The following is a 15,962-nucleotide window of genomic DNA, read 5'->3' on the forward strand; positions in this document are numbered from 1 at the left end:
TAAAATTTTCTTTTAATTGTTGTTTATGCTTTTTTGCTGTTTTAACAGTTTTAAAATAAAATCATCTTATATTATCTAATGTTTTTTTTAATATTCATTTATTTATTGATTTGTTTAAATATATTTGTTATTAGTAGGTATGCATATAGTATGGTACTTATACGTAATATTTTTTAATAATTTTTTATTATTTATTTTTTTAATTATTAATGATTTTGTTTGTTTGTAAGGTACACATAATATTGAATGATATATAGTAATTTTTTGTTTTTTATTTCCTGTTGTTGTTTTATATTTGCAATAAATTCCAAGTATGTATATTTTTTCTTTATTATATTTTCAGTAACACATCGATAAGATGAAAAATATATTTTATAATATGAAACTGTATTTAAATTTTCTTCTATAACTTTCTATTTCTTTGTTTTTTTTTCACCAAAAATTAACTCTTTTTTTATTTCAAAATACAGCAAAAAATGTTGTTTTCTGTGTAAATAATTAGACATCTATACATTATTTTAGTTTTTTTTTTAAGATTTTTTTAGTAGTACACTTATTTTTCCATCCATTTATGATTTTTGTATATGATTTTGTTTTTATTTTGACTAAAACTGAACGAATTTTTTTCTTTTTGTATTAAACATTGAAATGTTGTTGTGTTTTGTTTGTATATATAGAAAAAAATGTTTTGTATACATATATGTATTTATAAGTATATATTATTTGTTTATAGCCTTAATTACTACCAATATTAATTATACAATATTTATTTAAATTTAATTATTTATGCTTTCAAATTTCAGTTAAGTGCCTATTGAGTTAATAAAACGTTTTGAAGTTTAAACTAAAGGGCTGGTTTATAGAAAACTTCAAATGACCATATTATCAAAACTCAAAAACTTAACTAGACTTTTGAAAACATTTGAAAAAAAAAAAATATATATAATATTTTATTAAATCATATATAAAGAAAATAAATTTCCGTTTCCGTTACTATCATTCCGTGTTAAGCCTTTTTCGAACCTATGTCATGCCTTTAATATAGTTTTATATAAAAAACATATTAACATTAAATAAACTTTCTCAAATTAAAAATATTAAAGATAAAAAAATAAATTAAGATAAATTAAGTTAAAAATTCCCGACTGACCCCTTTAAGTTGTTTGTAAAAGGAAGAAAACTTTTAGTGCTTTAGCTTACAAAAACAAACCAAACTTTATAACATATAATTAATCTAAAAAGACAAGTATCATGGAAAGATTTAAAATGCTTTTAACAAAATCATAAACAAGTTATTAAAATTTAAAAATAAAATTTTAAACAAATTAATTAATAAAAAAAACTTAAAAAACTATTGAAAACAAATAAGCAATAAACAAAACAAATTTTGAATCCAACAGTAACAATTTCTTGAAATTATAAAAAAATTAAACAAAATAATATAATATTTTTAGAATAATGAAAAATAATCTTACACAAATTTTTTAAGCGACCAATTGATATAAACAAAAAAATAAAATATTTCTTCTTCCCTTTTTACTTTTTCTTGGCATCCGTTTTTGTGGTTTGTTTTACCGGCGTTTGTTTTGATGATGATTCCTTATCTTTGCTCGCCGAAGCACTTGATGTTGTTTCTTTTTCCTTTTCATCTTTAGATTTCACTGTTGTCGCTGTTTCGGTTGTTGATGTTGAGGCTGCCTCTTCTTCTTCCTTTAAGACACCCGTTTCCCTGGGTTCAACATCCTTCTTATCGTTAGATGTGTTCGCTGGTAAGGCCTTTAATATCGCATGCACCTCTTCGGCTACAGCCATTAAAACGAATTCGAATTGTTGTCTTGTGGCCACTAAACCGGCTCTTTGGTCTCTTAAATGTTCTAAAGTGGCGGCGATATCAATTTCTCTCGCACCCTTGTTCATGCGACCCAAAACGAGGTCGAGTAAAATATAGGCACCGGTACGACCAGCACCACCACTGCCATGTACCACAATGGGACAAGAACGACCGCGATAGGATTTATTAACTTTTCTGTAAAATAAATAAAAATATCATTTATTTGTGGAAAACTATCTCAAAGTTATTTTTTTTTTAACTCACCTTCTGAAATCCAATAAGGCTTTAGCTTGTGCTGGTACACCACCCTGAGGCCATGATAGGAAATGGAATTGTGTAACTGTGCGTGTTTCACTTGTGCGTAAATTCTTCAAATAGAAAGATCTCACGAGATAATCGTCACACCAAATATGCTCGCTAACCAAATGAACCTGAAAATTTAAAATAAATTGCATTAGTTTATGACTATTTACTGTAAATAAAAGTTAAAAATATACCTCATAGATGTGATAAACCTCAGCTCCCTCTTCAGGCCAATAACGAGCACAGGCAATTTCACCGTTTTCTTGTAAACGACACAAGGCCACAATGACTACGGCACCCTGTTCCCAAATCATTTGCCAGAAGTGGGCCAAAGTAGAAGGTAATGGTCCCTGGGCAGCTACATAAGCAGGGGCACGAGGATCATGATCGGTCTAATGAAATAAAAAAGTTAATCAATCATTAAAATTAATATCGTTTAAGTCCTCGACACTTACAATTGTCGAAGCATTGACATAATCTAAGCCTTCAGCATTAGCCAAATGATTGAGTACAACGCGTGAGTGGTCATAAGGAAGTGGAGCTCCAGGTCTATTCAGATTTGCACATTGGGGCTGTAGAGCTGCATCACGAGCACTTGGTTCGGCTTCATAACGACACAAAGCCTCCCATTCTCTTTGCAAACGACCCTTGTTTCTTAAGTGATCCTCCATGTAGGACTATAACAACCAACACAAAATATTAATTTTCTTAATTAAAGCATCAGAGACAAAAACTCACCAAAACCATATGACCCGTTGAAATATCCATATTAGTCAAAGCCGGTTCTTCACTCCAAGATGAAGTACTGGAACGCGAAGATGGTGGTCTATCATTTTCTTTACTCAGCGATGTTATGCGTCCACTGGCGACAGGTTCTGCAGAATTTCCTTTACCGGCCATGCGAGCACGGCACAGATCCTGATAATCCTTACTGCAGCTCTCGGCACCGGCTATGCCTGATTGGAGGCCACCCAATTTATCGCGTTTTTTGTCATGTCTTTTGATTAGGATCAATGTTATGAAAATGACAATTATTGCAGCAGCTCCAGCACCAGCAAACATAAACACCATAATATGAGTTACGTCCGGTGTCTGATCGGCCAGTTCGATGCGTGCGGCAGAGACACCGCCGTCATCGTCACGTTTGATTTTATCACCAACACCAGCTCGCACAACAGTGACACCCAGACGTCGTAGAATATTATTCTTAACGCCTCGATTTTCATTAATAGCACGAGCAATATCGGTGGCGGTCTTGTGTTCGGGATTGTTTGAGTCCACCCGGAATGAAACTTCATGCGGTTGAACGCTTTAAATAAAGAGTTAAATTAAATTTTTGATTAATTAAATATAAAAACAAATTTCCAAAACTTACGTTAAATAAGTAAAGTATCCCTGCATATGTAAAATATTCGCCAATTCATTCATAATGCGTACACCATCACTCCAACTGTCGATACTTTGAAAATATATAAAAAACTTAGTTCCTTTCAATATAATATTAACTTTACTCTTACTTACGGGTTTTTTACAAACACATGAGCATATTCGGTGTCTACAGTGTGAGGAGCATGATCTTCATCTGAATGTTCTTTGACGACTTTCTTCTTCTTAATCGCTTCATTACTGTCTTTAATATGAATCGGCAAATGTTCTTTGTTTTCAGTGGCATTGGTCTTACGACTAAGATCTTCTTTAGCTGAAGGTGGTGGTCCCACTAAAGGTCCTGGTTTTTTAACATCTAAACGTTCGTGTCGTGTAAAACCCAACATATTGGCCAGTAATTCACGTGCCTTCTCCTTGCGCCTCTCCTTATCATAAGCATTATCCAATTCTTGTTCTTCGGTCATGGATATTAGACCGCCTTCGGTGAATACCTTTTCTGGTCTGTGATGCTTAAACTTTTTGGGATAGGCATTTGAAGAAAGCATGGCTTCCTCCTCCAAAGGTGTTAAAGAATTTCTAAAAAGACTTTCCTCTATGTCGAGGGTATTGGGTAAATCATCCTCAACTGGAGCTGGTCTACGTTTAAAAGTTAAAATTTCATTACTATCCAAAGGTTCTTGTAACTGTACATTGTTAAACAAGGGAGGTTGTTGCTCTAAACCTTTTTCCAAAGCCAATTCACGGAAAAACGATCTTTGTTCTTGTTGGGGACTAGCGACACCCTTACGAGCACTGGTACGTTTATAAGGACCAAAGTTGTCTGGAAAATACAATTCATTTGTATCGTTTGGTTCGTCAGGCACATAGACAGGGGCACCTGCTGGTAAAGGCAAAGTTTCAAGTTGTTCCACAACTCTATCGGGTGTACGTTCATAAGGCTGGGGATCTGGTTCAGAATCAGCAAGAATCTTATACAGTTCCATACTATTCTTAAGAGCCTGTTTTTGTTCTTGCACCAATTCAGCCTCCCGTTGGGCCTGTTCTCTTTGTATGCGATCACGTTCCTGTTCCAGAAATACATCCATAACATTAGGAGGATTCATTTGAGATTCACGATGTGTATCGAATTCGCCAAATTGCGTAAGTTCCAAAGGTTCATTACGTAATTGACGATCTTGTAATTGCAATTTATGAAATATTGTATTTATGCCATTTGACGAGGGACCTTGCTTCTTTAAGGGCGGATAGAACAATTTGTTGGAAAATATTTCATCTGCAGGAGTGAAACGTACAAAAGCCATGGCACCAGCTGGATCAAAATCAGTGGGTATAGGAGCTAAATTAGCACAGAGATTAGGTGGTAGTTGTGTGTGCTTTTGCATAGAGAATAGAGTGCCCTGAATGCGACACTGCACATAGGGATGATCCCAGCCTAGCCCGGCGCCCTGTAATTCCTCGAGCATAGTGGCGAGTAATCGCGATTGGTCTTCCGTAAGAGGGGTTCTATATACAAATTGAATAATGAGTAACAGTAAACTTTAAATAATTTCCTAAACTTACTTTTCAATGTCCTCCATATCGACGCCAGTGGTTGGTAAGCATTTTCCAAAGATGTTGTCTATAGAAAAATAATTTTAAATTAAAAATTGTGGATTGTAGTATAAAAATAAAACCTACCATCGAAACAGACTTCACTGTTTTCCAGACACAAGGTACGGACAAATTTGCAACCTGAAATTACAATAAAAAAATCATCAATTTAAAAATAGTTAATTAAGTGCAAGAAGAAAAAGGTCCAATAAGTATTAAAAGTTTCTTAATGTTTAATTAAATGAGGCTATTAATTTGCTTTTAAATTGTATTTTTCACAAAGTACATTTCTATTAAAAATGTAACACACTACTCTTCCAGCTGTGTATGAATATAAGGTAATCACATCCGATGGAAAAGAAATGTAAATTAAACAGCAATTTCTGCTTCATATACTAAAACTGTTATACGGTATTAATTTTTAATTATAGCACTGCTGTTTCCGTTTGTCAACTATTGTAAAACAGTTTTGGTATTTTTAATGGCACAATATGTGCCTTAGGTCACAGTTCTTTCCCAGAAGGCTGAAAAAAGGAATGTTTAATCTTTTGTGTGGCTGCCCAAAGGAGGTTCAATTTGAAAACATTTTCCCCCACTAAACATTCCCAAAGGCCTCTATTAAAGCACTTGCATTTGAAATATTGTTTGTAAAAAAAGAAAAATGAAATATTATTGCATTTAAGGATGGTAGATTGAAATACGGTACAGAAATCTGTTTTCATTGCACATATTATAATGAAGTGCTTTAAAATTTAAAAACTATTGTTTTGTTTGTTTTTTTTTCAAAAGCTTTTTTGGGAATTTACAAAGTGTTGGTCGAACATATTTCTTGGAAAATCTTTTCTGTTTTATGATAAAATGTTTGTTTTCTAGTAGAACATTTGTTTTTTTTTTTCATAATGCTCCCATTGTATGGACTAAAACTTTTGAAATTCTTGAAGTTGCAAGTTTTTATCCAATGTTTATGAAACATCATTAAGATGAACAATAGTGTTTAAAGTGTTTTGAAGATGTATGGCTAATTTTCAGAAAATAAAAATACATTGTTGTGATTGATAATGTCCTAGTACATGTTATACAATTTCAAAGAATGCGATATATTACAATGGTTGAGTTAATTATTCTCAAAATTTAATTGCAAAACTATTTACAATGAAATTGTTGTATCATCCATATTAAATTAGGCAAAGCCATTTCTTTTATGGAAGTATTGAAAATTAAGTCGAAATTACAATCACCTTAAATTTGAAATGGATTTTTGGATAATATTGTTGTTATGCTCTTTTCATTTTTTCATGAATATTCAATCTCAAATTCTTTGTAGTTACGAAAACAAGATTTTTGTAGAAATGAAAGATTTAACAACATATAACCACATCTCATGCATGCGCTGATACCAGACACACACACGAATACTATTAACAAATTGTCTCTATTTAAGCCAAAGATTAACACGCAATATAATTATTGACAGAAAAGTGTTGTTTGATGGCTAAAACACACACATTTGAACACTTAGCATATAAACACAAAATACATATGGACATTAGGAGGATCTCATTTATTAGATAATGTTATGCTCAATGAATTTACCCAAGGTTACCGAACTTAATCATATTTCTTCCATTTTCTATGTATTTTTTTTTCATTATATTTCGATTCGATGAAATATTGAAGTATATTTATCATTTATCAAGTATAAATAAAATGGCCTTTTTTCTCTCCAAAATATTGTTGGATATTTTGTAAAGTTTGGACATATTTGGAGGAAAACGTTGAGCAAAAATTTTAATAGTGTTGTTTCAAAGGCGACATAATGTCCAAAATTCGATCTTGAAAGATCTTGAAAAAATTTACACTTCTAACTATTTCTTTTATATGCTGTTGGATTAGAAACATTTAATAAGTATCAGGAAATATTAATATTGCTCGGTTCTCATTGGGGCTATGAAATAAAAAAATAAATTTTAAAAGTTTTACAATCAAAAGGTCACCGACTTTAATATTAATTTAAAAAAAAATTACAAATGAATGTATATGTTTTATGATCCTTCCTAATACTAATACATTCAAACCCACACATTCACGTACATATAGCGTTATAATGGCTTTTTGAGCCATTGTTCGTTCACAGCAAAGTCACGTAATCAAAATATGTTGGTTATTAGAAACACACTAACAAACCCATATACAATACATATACGTAGACAACAACTATTACAACAACGTCATGCCATAATAACAAAGCATCGAATTCAGTTAAAATGAGCTAAACGTATGTACATATTTTGACGTCATTTGATAGTTGCGTAAAAATGTCCATTTTTTTGGAAAGGGTAACAAGCAGCGCTAGTCCTTTATAACACAAATGTTAATATCCAATATGCTTGTCGTTTCTAGAATAAGTATTGAACACATAATTGTCATGTTTTGTCTACTTTAATGAAATGATGATTTTTTTATACCGTTATGAAGTATTTGCTGTTTGTATCTGTCAAAATTTAACAAATGATTTGACATATTAATTTGTTTGAAATATCAACACTCTAATATTTATACATCATCTACTCTTATGTTCACATACGTACATACAACTGTATGTGTTGAAATGAAAGTATGAATCAACAATATCAATGCGTATGTATTTGATTAGATTTTGAATGGACCAATAAATATTTCAATTAAAATTCATATCATGTCCTTCTAAAGTGTCGTACATAGTGTTTATTTTTTAATTAGTGAAAATTAAAATTTAGTAGAGATTTATTAAATGTTTACTGATGAATTCATATTATGTGTTTATTAGGGTAATAACCAAAATTAGTTCCTATCACTACATAGTAGCCAGTATTGTTCTCGAAACGAAAACCTGTTTCTTAAGTTATTTTGGTGAATAACAGTTATTTACATTCCCTTATACATGACCAAATAAAATTGAATCGAAAAGTTATCTATCTATTCAAAAGTTGTATTGACTTTTTTGTTAATTTAAATCATAAAGTGATTATTAAATAAATACAAATAAGAAAGATATATTAATGAATATTACAGATTCCTATATGTGTGCTAATAATGTTAATGATATACATATTAACAAATGAAGATGTTAAAGGGGGTTGTATTAGTAGGTAGTTTCTCATGAAAATTTGTAGAGTTTTTTTTTGAGTTAAATTCCATTATTATACTGGCTATTAAAACAGTTGTAAATTTTTGAAAGAAAACTTAAGGTGGACGTACACAACACGCGTTGTACTCCGCAAATTGTGCACTTCCATTTAATAAGTTACACACTGTAGTTTGTAGCTAAATGTTTAAAACGATCCCATAACTTAAGTTATGTTCCAATTTGTTATAAAAATCGGATCAAAACTTTAAAACGTATCGAGATCTTTAAAGGTGATTTCAATAGTTATGTATTGGAATTTTAGGCTATGAAATGTTCTTTAGAAATGTACAAAATAAAGTTTATCTTGCTGTCACAGATTTTGCCTATCTATCGCTCTTATGATTGATAAGAAATTCTAATTTTTAAAAGGTGCAGAATTTTTCGTGGATAAGGGTTAATAAATTTTGAGTTTATTAAATCAAATGTAATTTAAGAATGTTCAATTAAACGAAAATTTACTAAGATATTAAGATTAAAACTAAAAATGTTTTAAACATCAACAATTTACAAATGTTTCATAAATATTTTACTTCGTTTATACAAATTTCCCAAATTGTTTTAAATGTACATAACCAAAAAACACAACATTTGTTAATTTAATAAAACAGCACAATATTATTGCTGGTAAATAAAAACTTTTTCCATAAAACATTACAAAATCTCGAAAATATTTATATTTTTACATTTGTTTAACTTTTAGTTAATTTAATTTTCTACAACATTTGCTAAAATCACAATCCCTAAGGTTTTCCATTAGAAAAAAAACATCTACAGATACAAACAAATTCCAATATACAATATACATCATTAAATATTTTCGTTCTTAACACATCATAAAGTTTTGCTCGCAAGTAAACCTTAATGCCCACTACACCGCAAACCAAACAGTCCCAAACCCCAATACAATTCTAACAACACAATATACAAATGTATTTTAAGTTTAGTTTGAAATTTGCCACACTATTTCTCTGTGTGCATATTTTGTAGGAATCATGATTTTTGGGGTAAAAATATGCCGTCAGCAGTTTATGTTATGTTTGCCATTATGAAGTTAATATTTCTTATTTTTCCACAATTTTGCTTTTAGTTTTGTAAAGATAGACCCAAATACAAATTCTTACAGAAATTTTCTATACTTTTCCAATTCATTTATGCATTATTGAGAAGGACGAGGAAGAATATTATTTATTTATTTTTTTGATGTTTTATTCTTTAGTTATTGGTTCAGTGTTACAAAAAAATCTATAGAAAACATATTTCTTTTATACTGTCATGACATTTGTCCTTCACTTAACTAAGCTTTTTATTAGTTTATAAAAATATATATATCTATACATTTATATTTCCTTATTCTTTCTTAAATTGTATTTTGTTTGCCCTTCCCTTTCCTTCTCTGGGGTGTATGTATGTGTTTGTGTCTAAACGGGGGGAGGGGTAAAATTAATTTTTGTCACGTTTTGTTGAATTTCTTGTAAAAGCCAAATAAAAAAATGAATAATACCCGCAATTTAAAATGAGTTAAATGGAAGTAAATACACTGTGGAGATATAAGATAAGCCTACAATTTAAAAGCAATTAGAAAATTATACAAATAACAGATTTGAAAATACATTTTACAAAATTCTGATATTAAGAATTTAAAATTTTATCAGGAATATTCCAAGAATTAAAATTAGTTCAAAATAATATAAAATAATTTAATATAAAATAATTTAATTTACAAATCATTTTCCTTATTCTCAAATCGCTTAGTGTATAAATTAGTTATTTTAAAGATAAATAAGACATTTTATAATCAATTATCCTTAATTGATATTACAACAAATGTCTATATAAATGAATTAAAAGAAATACTTATAATGGAGTTTTTATTTGTGTTTGTATATCCTTAGTATGAGTCTAATATTATGTGTGTTTTTAAGCTGCTGACGTAATTTAATTTAAAATACATATTTATGTATTCAATGTCATCAATAGAACTTAATTAAAATTATTATCTTGATATTTCGTCAAAAAGAAAAAAAAACTATTAAACTTTTTTTTGGCTTTTTGCATTTTAATCAGTTTGTTATTTTTAAGAAAATTAAAAATTGTGCACATTATAAATGGTCTTTATAGAATAATTGTGTTTAATTATAAACATGTCTAAAGAAAAAAATGTGATTTTATTAATTTGTCAATATTTATTATACAAAATACTTCATACATTCAACATTATAAATGCTTTAATGGCAAATACAATGAGGCGGATATTTATTTTTATTCGAAAGTAGATAATTGACAGAAATATTTTTAAAGGAAATAAAATTATTGTTAATAGTTGAAATAAAGATATTAATATATCTGATGAGGAAAAATAAAAATTCTACTTAATTTTTTTAATAAAACAGACTCTTTTTGTAAAAAATTAAATATGTGCTAAAAAAAAATTGAATTTTTTGAGAAAAATTTAATTTGACAAGTTTCAGGGCTAAGGGTCAATGTTAAGAAATTTTGATCAAAAGCCTATTGAAAATGGTTGAAATTGGTCCATTATTTCACCTCGCCAACTAAACAAACCTCGATTTACACTATTTAGTTTAAAACTATATACAATATACTAATAAATCTTCAATAATCAACAGAATTAAGTTTTATATAAGCTCAAATGATAATGATTTTTTCGATGTTTAGGACTCATTTAATTCCTTTTGGGAATTTTATGAAGATCGGCATATATTTCACAGTTGCCCCCGTATAAGTCATTTATAATTTGTTTTAAAATGTCAAAATTAAGGGAAAATTTATAATAAATGTACTTTTTTATAAAAAATTAGATTTAAATTTAGAAAACTCTTATCTGGTGTAGTAAATCATAGTAGGTAATGACCGACTATATATTTTTACTTTTTTAAACTTACTATTTAAGGAAAATCTTTAATTATCAAATAACTTGAGCATTTTCGGTTTAATTTTCTGCAGAACGCTAAATGCAATTTTCCAATTCACAATCAATATCGTATTGTTTAGCGTTGTATGTCGTAAATCGATCATAAAAAAAATTGCAACATACTAAAATATAATACTACAATACAACCATACAACACAGATTGTGAAGTGGATATATTTGTATATTTGTAAAAAAATGTAAAAAGCTTTTTTGAAAAATTTCATTCCAGACGAAAAGGACGTAAATTTGTTATTATGTGTCTTCAAAATAAATTGTCAATATTACTCTTAAAACTTTACTATGAAAATTTACACATTTTGAATCTTTCTTAAAAAAAAATATTGTTGAATCGAATTAAAAACAATGTTAAACTAAATAAAAAACACATTACAATTTAACTTTCATCCTGACAACAATTTTCATTCCTATTATTAAGAATTTATCTTTAGTAACTGCTAAAAGTCATATAAATTTCTTATTAATTTCTAATACTTTTGTCAACTACTTTTATATTATTGCAGGAAAATACACTTAATTAATTTTGAAAACAGTGTACATTTTGCACTTATTTATTTTATTATGCACATAATTACAACTTTAATTGAATTACAAATAAATTATAAAAAGTAGAAGGAAATGAATAGAAGAAAAATAACTTTAAAAGCCATTTCATGTTTTAATTTATATGTTGTTTGTTTTTTTAACCAGTCTTTTTTTGTCAAATGACATTGTTTTTACTTATACAGATATAGAAATACATATAATTTAGATATACATGTATATATTTGTTTTCCTGTCTTCTTAGACGTTTTGTTTTGCTTTTTTTTTTGTTCTTTGTGTCCTCCATTACGACATAAATTACATGTCTAAAATATTTTATCTTGTACGTGGCTGCTGGAAACATGGCAAGATTAAATTGTCATTAAGCAATTAATCCTTGTACGTTTGACCACCACTAAGCAAATCATGTTTAATGCATGTCCAAGTAATTTTGCAAAATTAGATAAACTTTTCACTTCACTCTCCATCTCTCATGCTCTCTTTCTTTGCTGTCATTTGTCGAACGCCAAACAGGCGTCACATACGAGTCTCCTACATGGGATAATATCCTTACTCGCTATATGTTTATATTCTGTTCGTTTTAAGTATACAAGTGTACATGACCATTTATTAAACTAAGGGAATAACATAATAATCCTTACCGAACTATTATACATGATAATCATTTTGCACTGAGCAAAGGCTGCATAAAAACGGCCCGGATGAGGATGAAGAAGATCACAGGAAAAAAGGTAGGAAAAAAACAAATGACAGCATCATAATACAACCATAAGTCCTTGTCACGGCCAGGGGCAAATGTAACCTTTGGGACAATGTTGAAACAAATACTTGCTACTGTTACAACAACTACTACTGAGTAGTAATAATAATACATACAAATAAAACTGAAACATAAAAATACTCACAACAACTATGAAACAAAAATTATACTTTAAAATAATTTGTGTTTATTCTTTTGCTTATGCTTCCACTGTTATACAAGTATTTTTTTTAGTCTTGTTTTTTTATTTTGGCAAAGGCAAAATACTGAGACCAGAGACAAAGGGGACAAAATCATAATCACACGACGACAGAACGAATTACTGTAAAGCTCTTATTATTTACTTTGTAATTTTTATACTTTTTATTTTAGTTTATTATTTTTCTTTTATTTTTTGCAAGAAAATATACAGAAAAATTACCACCTACTGGTTATTTCTTTTTTTGCATACGTAGGTTGTTTTGCAAATTATGACAGGAAAAAATATTTATACCAAACTGTTAACATTAAAATCTTTTGCCATTTCCAACTCTTATAGACATTTATAAAACACCCTTTTTTGCTTAGGAACTGTACAACGATACTCTAGTAAACAAGTAATAACATGAAAATATATTATGAATTTTTGCCCACAGTCAAGGATTTTACTGGTTTTTCTTGGTTTTATTTTTTTTCCTGACACTTGTGTTATTAATTAATATTCTTTTTTTTTTTTCTTTTTTGGTTTTTCTGTAATATTTTGGACAAACTAGTTAAAGCCATGATTATGACCACAAAAAAACTCAGGAATAACAACAAAATTTAATACTTGTTTGCAAAGTCTTTAAAGATTTACAGCAAAAACTGTAAAAAATACTAGGTATTGTGTTGAAAATTTGTAAAACTAGTACATCAAACGTATGAGTAATTTGTATATTTTGTCTTACAACACAATGTTGCGTATACGTTGTGGTTATTTATGTTGTAGAAGTTAATGAATAAATGAATATTGAATTTTCATTATAATTTACTAATAGAAACAAAAAGATGATTTTATATCTTTCAAAAGAAATAAGGAATGATTTAATTAGATAAAAATATCCCTTTATAACCAACATAAATAAAGTGCAAATAAAAAATGTTTTCTTTGAAATTAAAAATCTTCAATCTTTGATAATGAAAGAATATTTAATAACATAAATTATTTAAGGTGGCTGTAGTTAATTTCAATTGTAGAAAATTTTAAACTAAATTTGATCTTCTTATATTAAGAATTTTAAAAACTGTAATATATTTGAGAGTTTTGGATCGCCCTAATGTTTATTCTTATCTCTGTATGTTTTTTATTTAATTAAAATATGTATATGATGATTTACTTATATTATTTTGTATGTAAATTACTCCTTTGCAAAACAAAACTTATTAAATTATTTTCTTTCTTTTTTTCAGTTGCATACATACATTGGGTAAGTTATGAATTTTAAATAAAGAAAAATTGTGGTTTTAAAGTGTATAAGATTTAAATGAAAATTTTATTATAACAAAAAATATAAGTACAAAATGGAGAAAATTAAGAAAATTTCAAAATTATTATTTAAACTTAAAGTTTAGTGTAATGGAAAACTTAATAATTTGTAGAAACACGTTAATAATTGTAGAAGAAAGTGATCTATAATTTTAGCCCTATTGGTTAAGTTTAAAAGAATTTTCGTGACAAAAATTCAATCTATTTTCTAATTAATACATAGTGAAAAGCATTAATATAAAAGATAAAAATCTATAAACATGTACAATATACAGAAATTGTATTCTAAAGTATAGAAAAAATCGGAACCCAAAAACATTTCAAAAAAATTCTGGTTATACTTGTTATATGAAAAAATCAACGGTTTTCCTTTATAATTACAAACATTTAAAACGGTTAATCCATTAACATTCTTAAAAGAAAATCCAAATTATATAAATATTTTTAAATTAACAAATTCTCACTTACCAACGTTTCCTTCGCCGAAGACTTCATGATTACCCAAACAGCAGACAATCAACAAAACCTGAAACCAAATTGCTAAAGATTCAAATCTTAACCGAGGTGATGATGTCAACAATAACTGTAAATGTTTGCCAACGTTAAAATTCTTACTTCGAGCGTATTTAGTTTCACGTTTCTGTTGAAACTGTTGTTTGCTATAGGGATATGAGTTAGAGTGAATGTCACGTTGTGTCCGCTTTAATTCATGATGGGTCTGATGGTCATGATGTGTAAATCGGGATAATCGTACCAATTGTTGTTTTGATCTTGAATGTTGTTGTAGCGCATTGCTAGCCATGATAATTGGCCCACCTACAAATAAAATGGAAAGAGAAATAAAAATGTAATTATTCATAATGAACAGCAGCAGATGTTTCTTTTATTATGTTACAATTTGCTATTGTTGTAGAGTTTTTCTTGTTACTAGACCATAATGTAAATCTCTATATTATTTATTACATTTAGAGTTTTTCTCTTGCTTTCGTTGCTTTCCTTTTAGTGAATAAGTTTTGACTTCCTTGTTTTAGTTCTTAAACGGATGTATATTATTCAAATTTAAACGGAAGCTAACAAATATCCTTTTTTTTTCTTGTACATTTTTTGTTGCTATTGGTATTGTTGCTGTTGTTGTATAGTACAAAGAAATTGTTTTCATTGTTAGTGCTCTTGTTTAGAACATATTTACGCAAAAAAAAAAATAAATCTTAGAGAGAGTATGAATAAGAAGACCTACTTAAATGCATACAAAAACTTACTAGCTTTTATTTTAGAGGAGAAATGGGAGAGTGATGAAGAACACACACTTCTTTTGTTGTTATATTTTGAACACACGTATCCAATGAATGAATTTTCTTAACAAAGTCTAGGAAATTGCATTTATTAAGCATCCATCCCTTTTAGCTTATTTTCATTCGTGTTTTGTGTAACAAAGTTTCTGTTACCATTTCTCTCTGTTACCAAAGAATGCAATTTATTTGCGTAATACGATGCTGTTCTATAGCTTTCTTTCATTGCAAGGAACAAAAAAAAATTACTTATAAAATAAATGTTGAATGCTAAAGAAGTAGAGTGGACGATGCTGTTTAAAGGTTGAACTTTTCAATGTTTTCTTTTTTTTATAAATTTTTCACAACTTGCTCTGGTCGTTTGTTATTCAATTATCTTAAAAATTATTTGTATTGATGTTGTTGCTGTTGGTCTTACTTTCCTAAACTAAACAAAAATAAAAAAATATGCTTGTCGTAATTTTTTTTTTATTAGGGAGAGAGAATTGTTTACGAAAACAACTTCCACAACCGGGGGCAAATCTTTAGTTTAAATAATTCAATTAAAGTTTTGTTTGTCATTTTTTTTACACTGGTCTCAGTCACAAACAGTACTTGAATAAATAAATGAATGAATTTTTGTTGTGATAGGAAAGTTTTCTTC

At 28.5% G+C, this 15,962-nt stretch overlaps 1 protein-coding gene and 1 long non-coding RNA gene across 5 annotated transcripts in view; one reads left to right on the top strand and one right to left on the bottom strand.

Moving 5' to 3' along the window:
* The window catches only part of LOC124419862, an 86,482-nt gene that overhangs the window by 38,146 nt on the left and 32,374 nt on the right, over positions 1 to 15,962 (top strand). Inside the window, exon 2 of the long non-coding RNA XR_006940853.1 lies at positions 13,955 to 13,971. This is a non-coding gene — a long non-coding RNA (uncharacterized LOC124419862). The remainder of the gene's footprint in view (positions 1 to 13,954; positions 13,972 to 15,962) is intronic.
* LOC111680418 (receptor-type tyrosine-protein phosphatase N2) overlaps positions 1,421 to 15,962 on the bottom strand; it is a 28,803-nt gene continuing 14,261 nt past the window's right edge. For 2 of the 4 annotated variants that reach the window (XM_046950665.1, XM_046950657.1), the window contains exons 2-11: positions 14,499 to 14,846; positions 5,198 to 5,251; positions 5,081 to 5,138; positions 3,656 to 5,023; positions 3,510 to 3,593; positions 2,873 to 3,443; positions 2,590 to 2,811; positions 2,329 to 2,526; positions 2,096 to 2,262; positions 1,421 to 2,026 (exon numbers count right to left, since the gene is read on the bottom strand). In XM_046950665.1, coding sequence (XP_046806621.1) covers positions 1,537 to 2,026; positions 2,096 to 2,262; positions 2,329 to 2,526; positions 2,590 to 2,811; positions 2,873 to 3,443; positions 3,510 to 3,593; positions 3,656 to 5,023; positions 5,081 to 5,138; positions 5,198 to 5,251; positions 14,499 to 14,832 — 3,546 coding nt within the window. In that variant the 5' untranslated portion in view covers positions 14,833 to 14,846 and the 3' untranslated portion in view covers positions 1,421 to 1,536. The remainder of the gene's footprint in view (positions 2,027 to 2,095; positions 2,263 to 2,328; positions 2,527 to 2,589; positions 2,812 to 2,872; positions 3,444 to 3,509; positions 3,594 to 3,655; positions 5,024 to 5,080; positions 5,139 to 5,197; positions 5,252 to 14,498; positions 14,847 to 15,962) is intronic. The other 2 variants (XM_023442062.2, XM_023442069.2) reach the window with 1 other exon arrangement.

The sequence above is a fragment of the Lucilia cuprina genome, chromosome 2, assembly GCF_022045245.1.
Source record: "Lucilia cuprina isolate Lc7/37 chromosome 2, ASM2204524v1, whole genome shotgun sequence".
Classification (NCBI taxonomy): domain Eukaryota; kingdom Metazoa; phylum Arthropoda; class Insecta; order Diptera; family Calliphoridae; genus Lucilia; species Lucilia cuprina.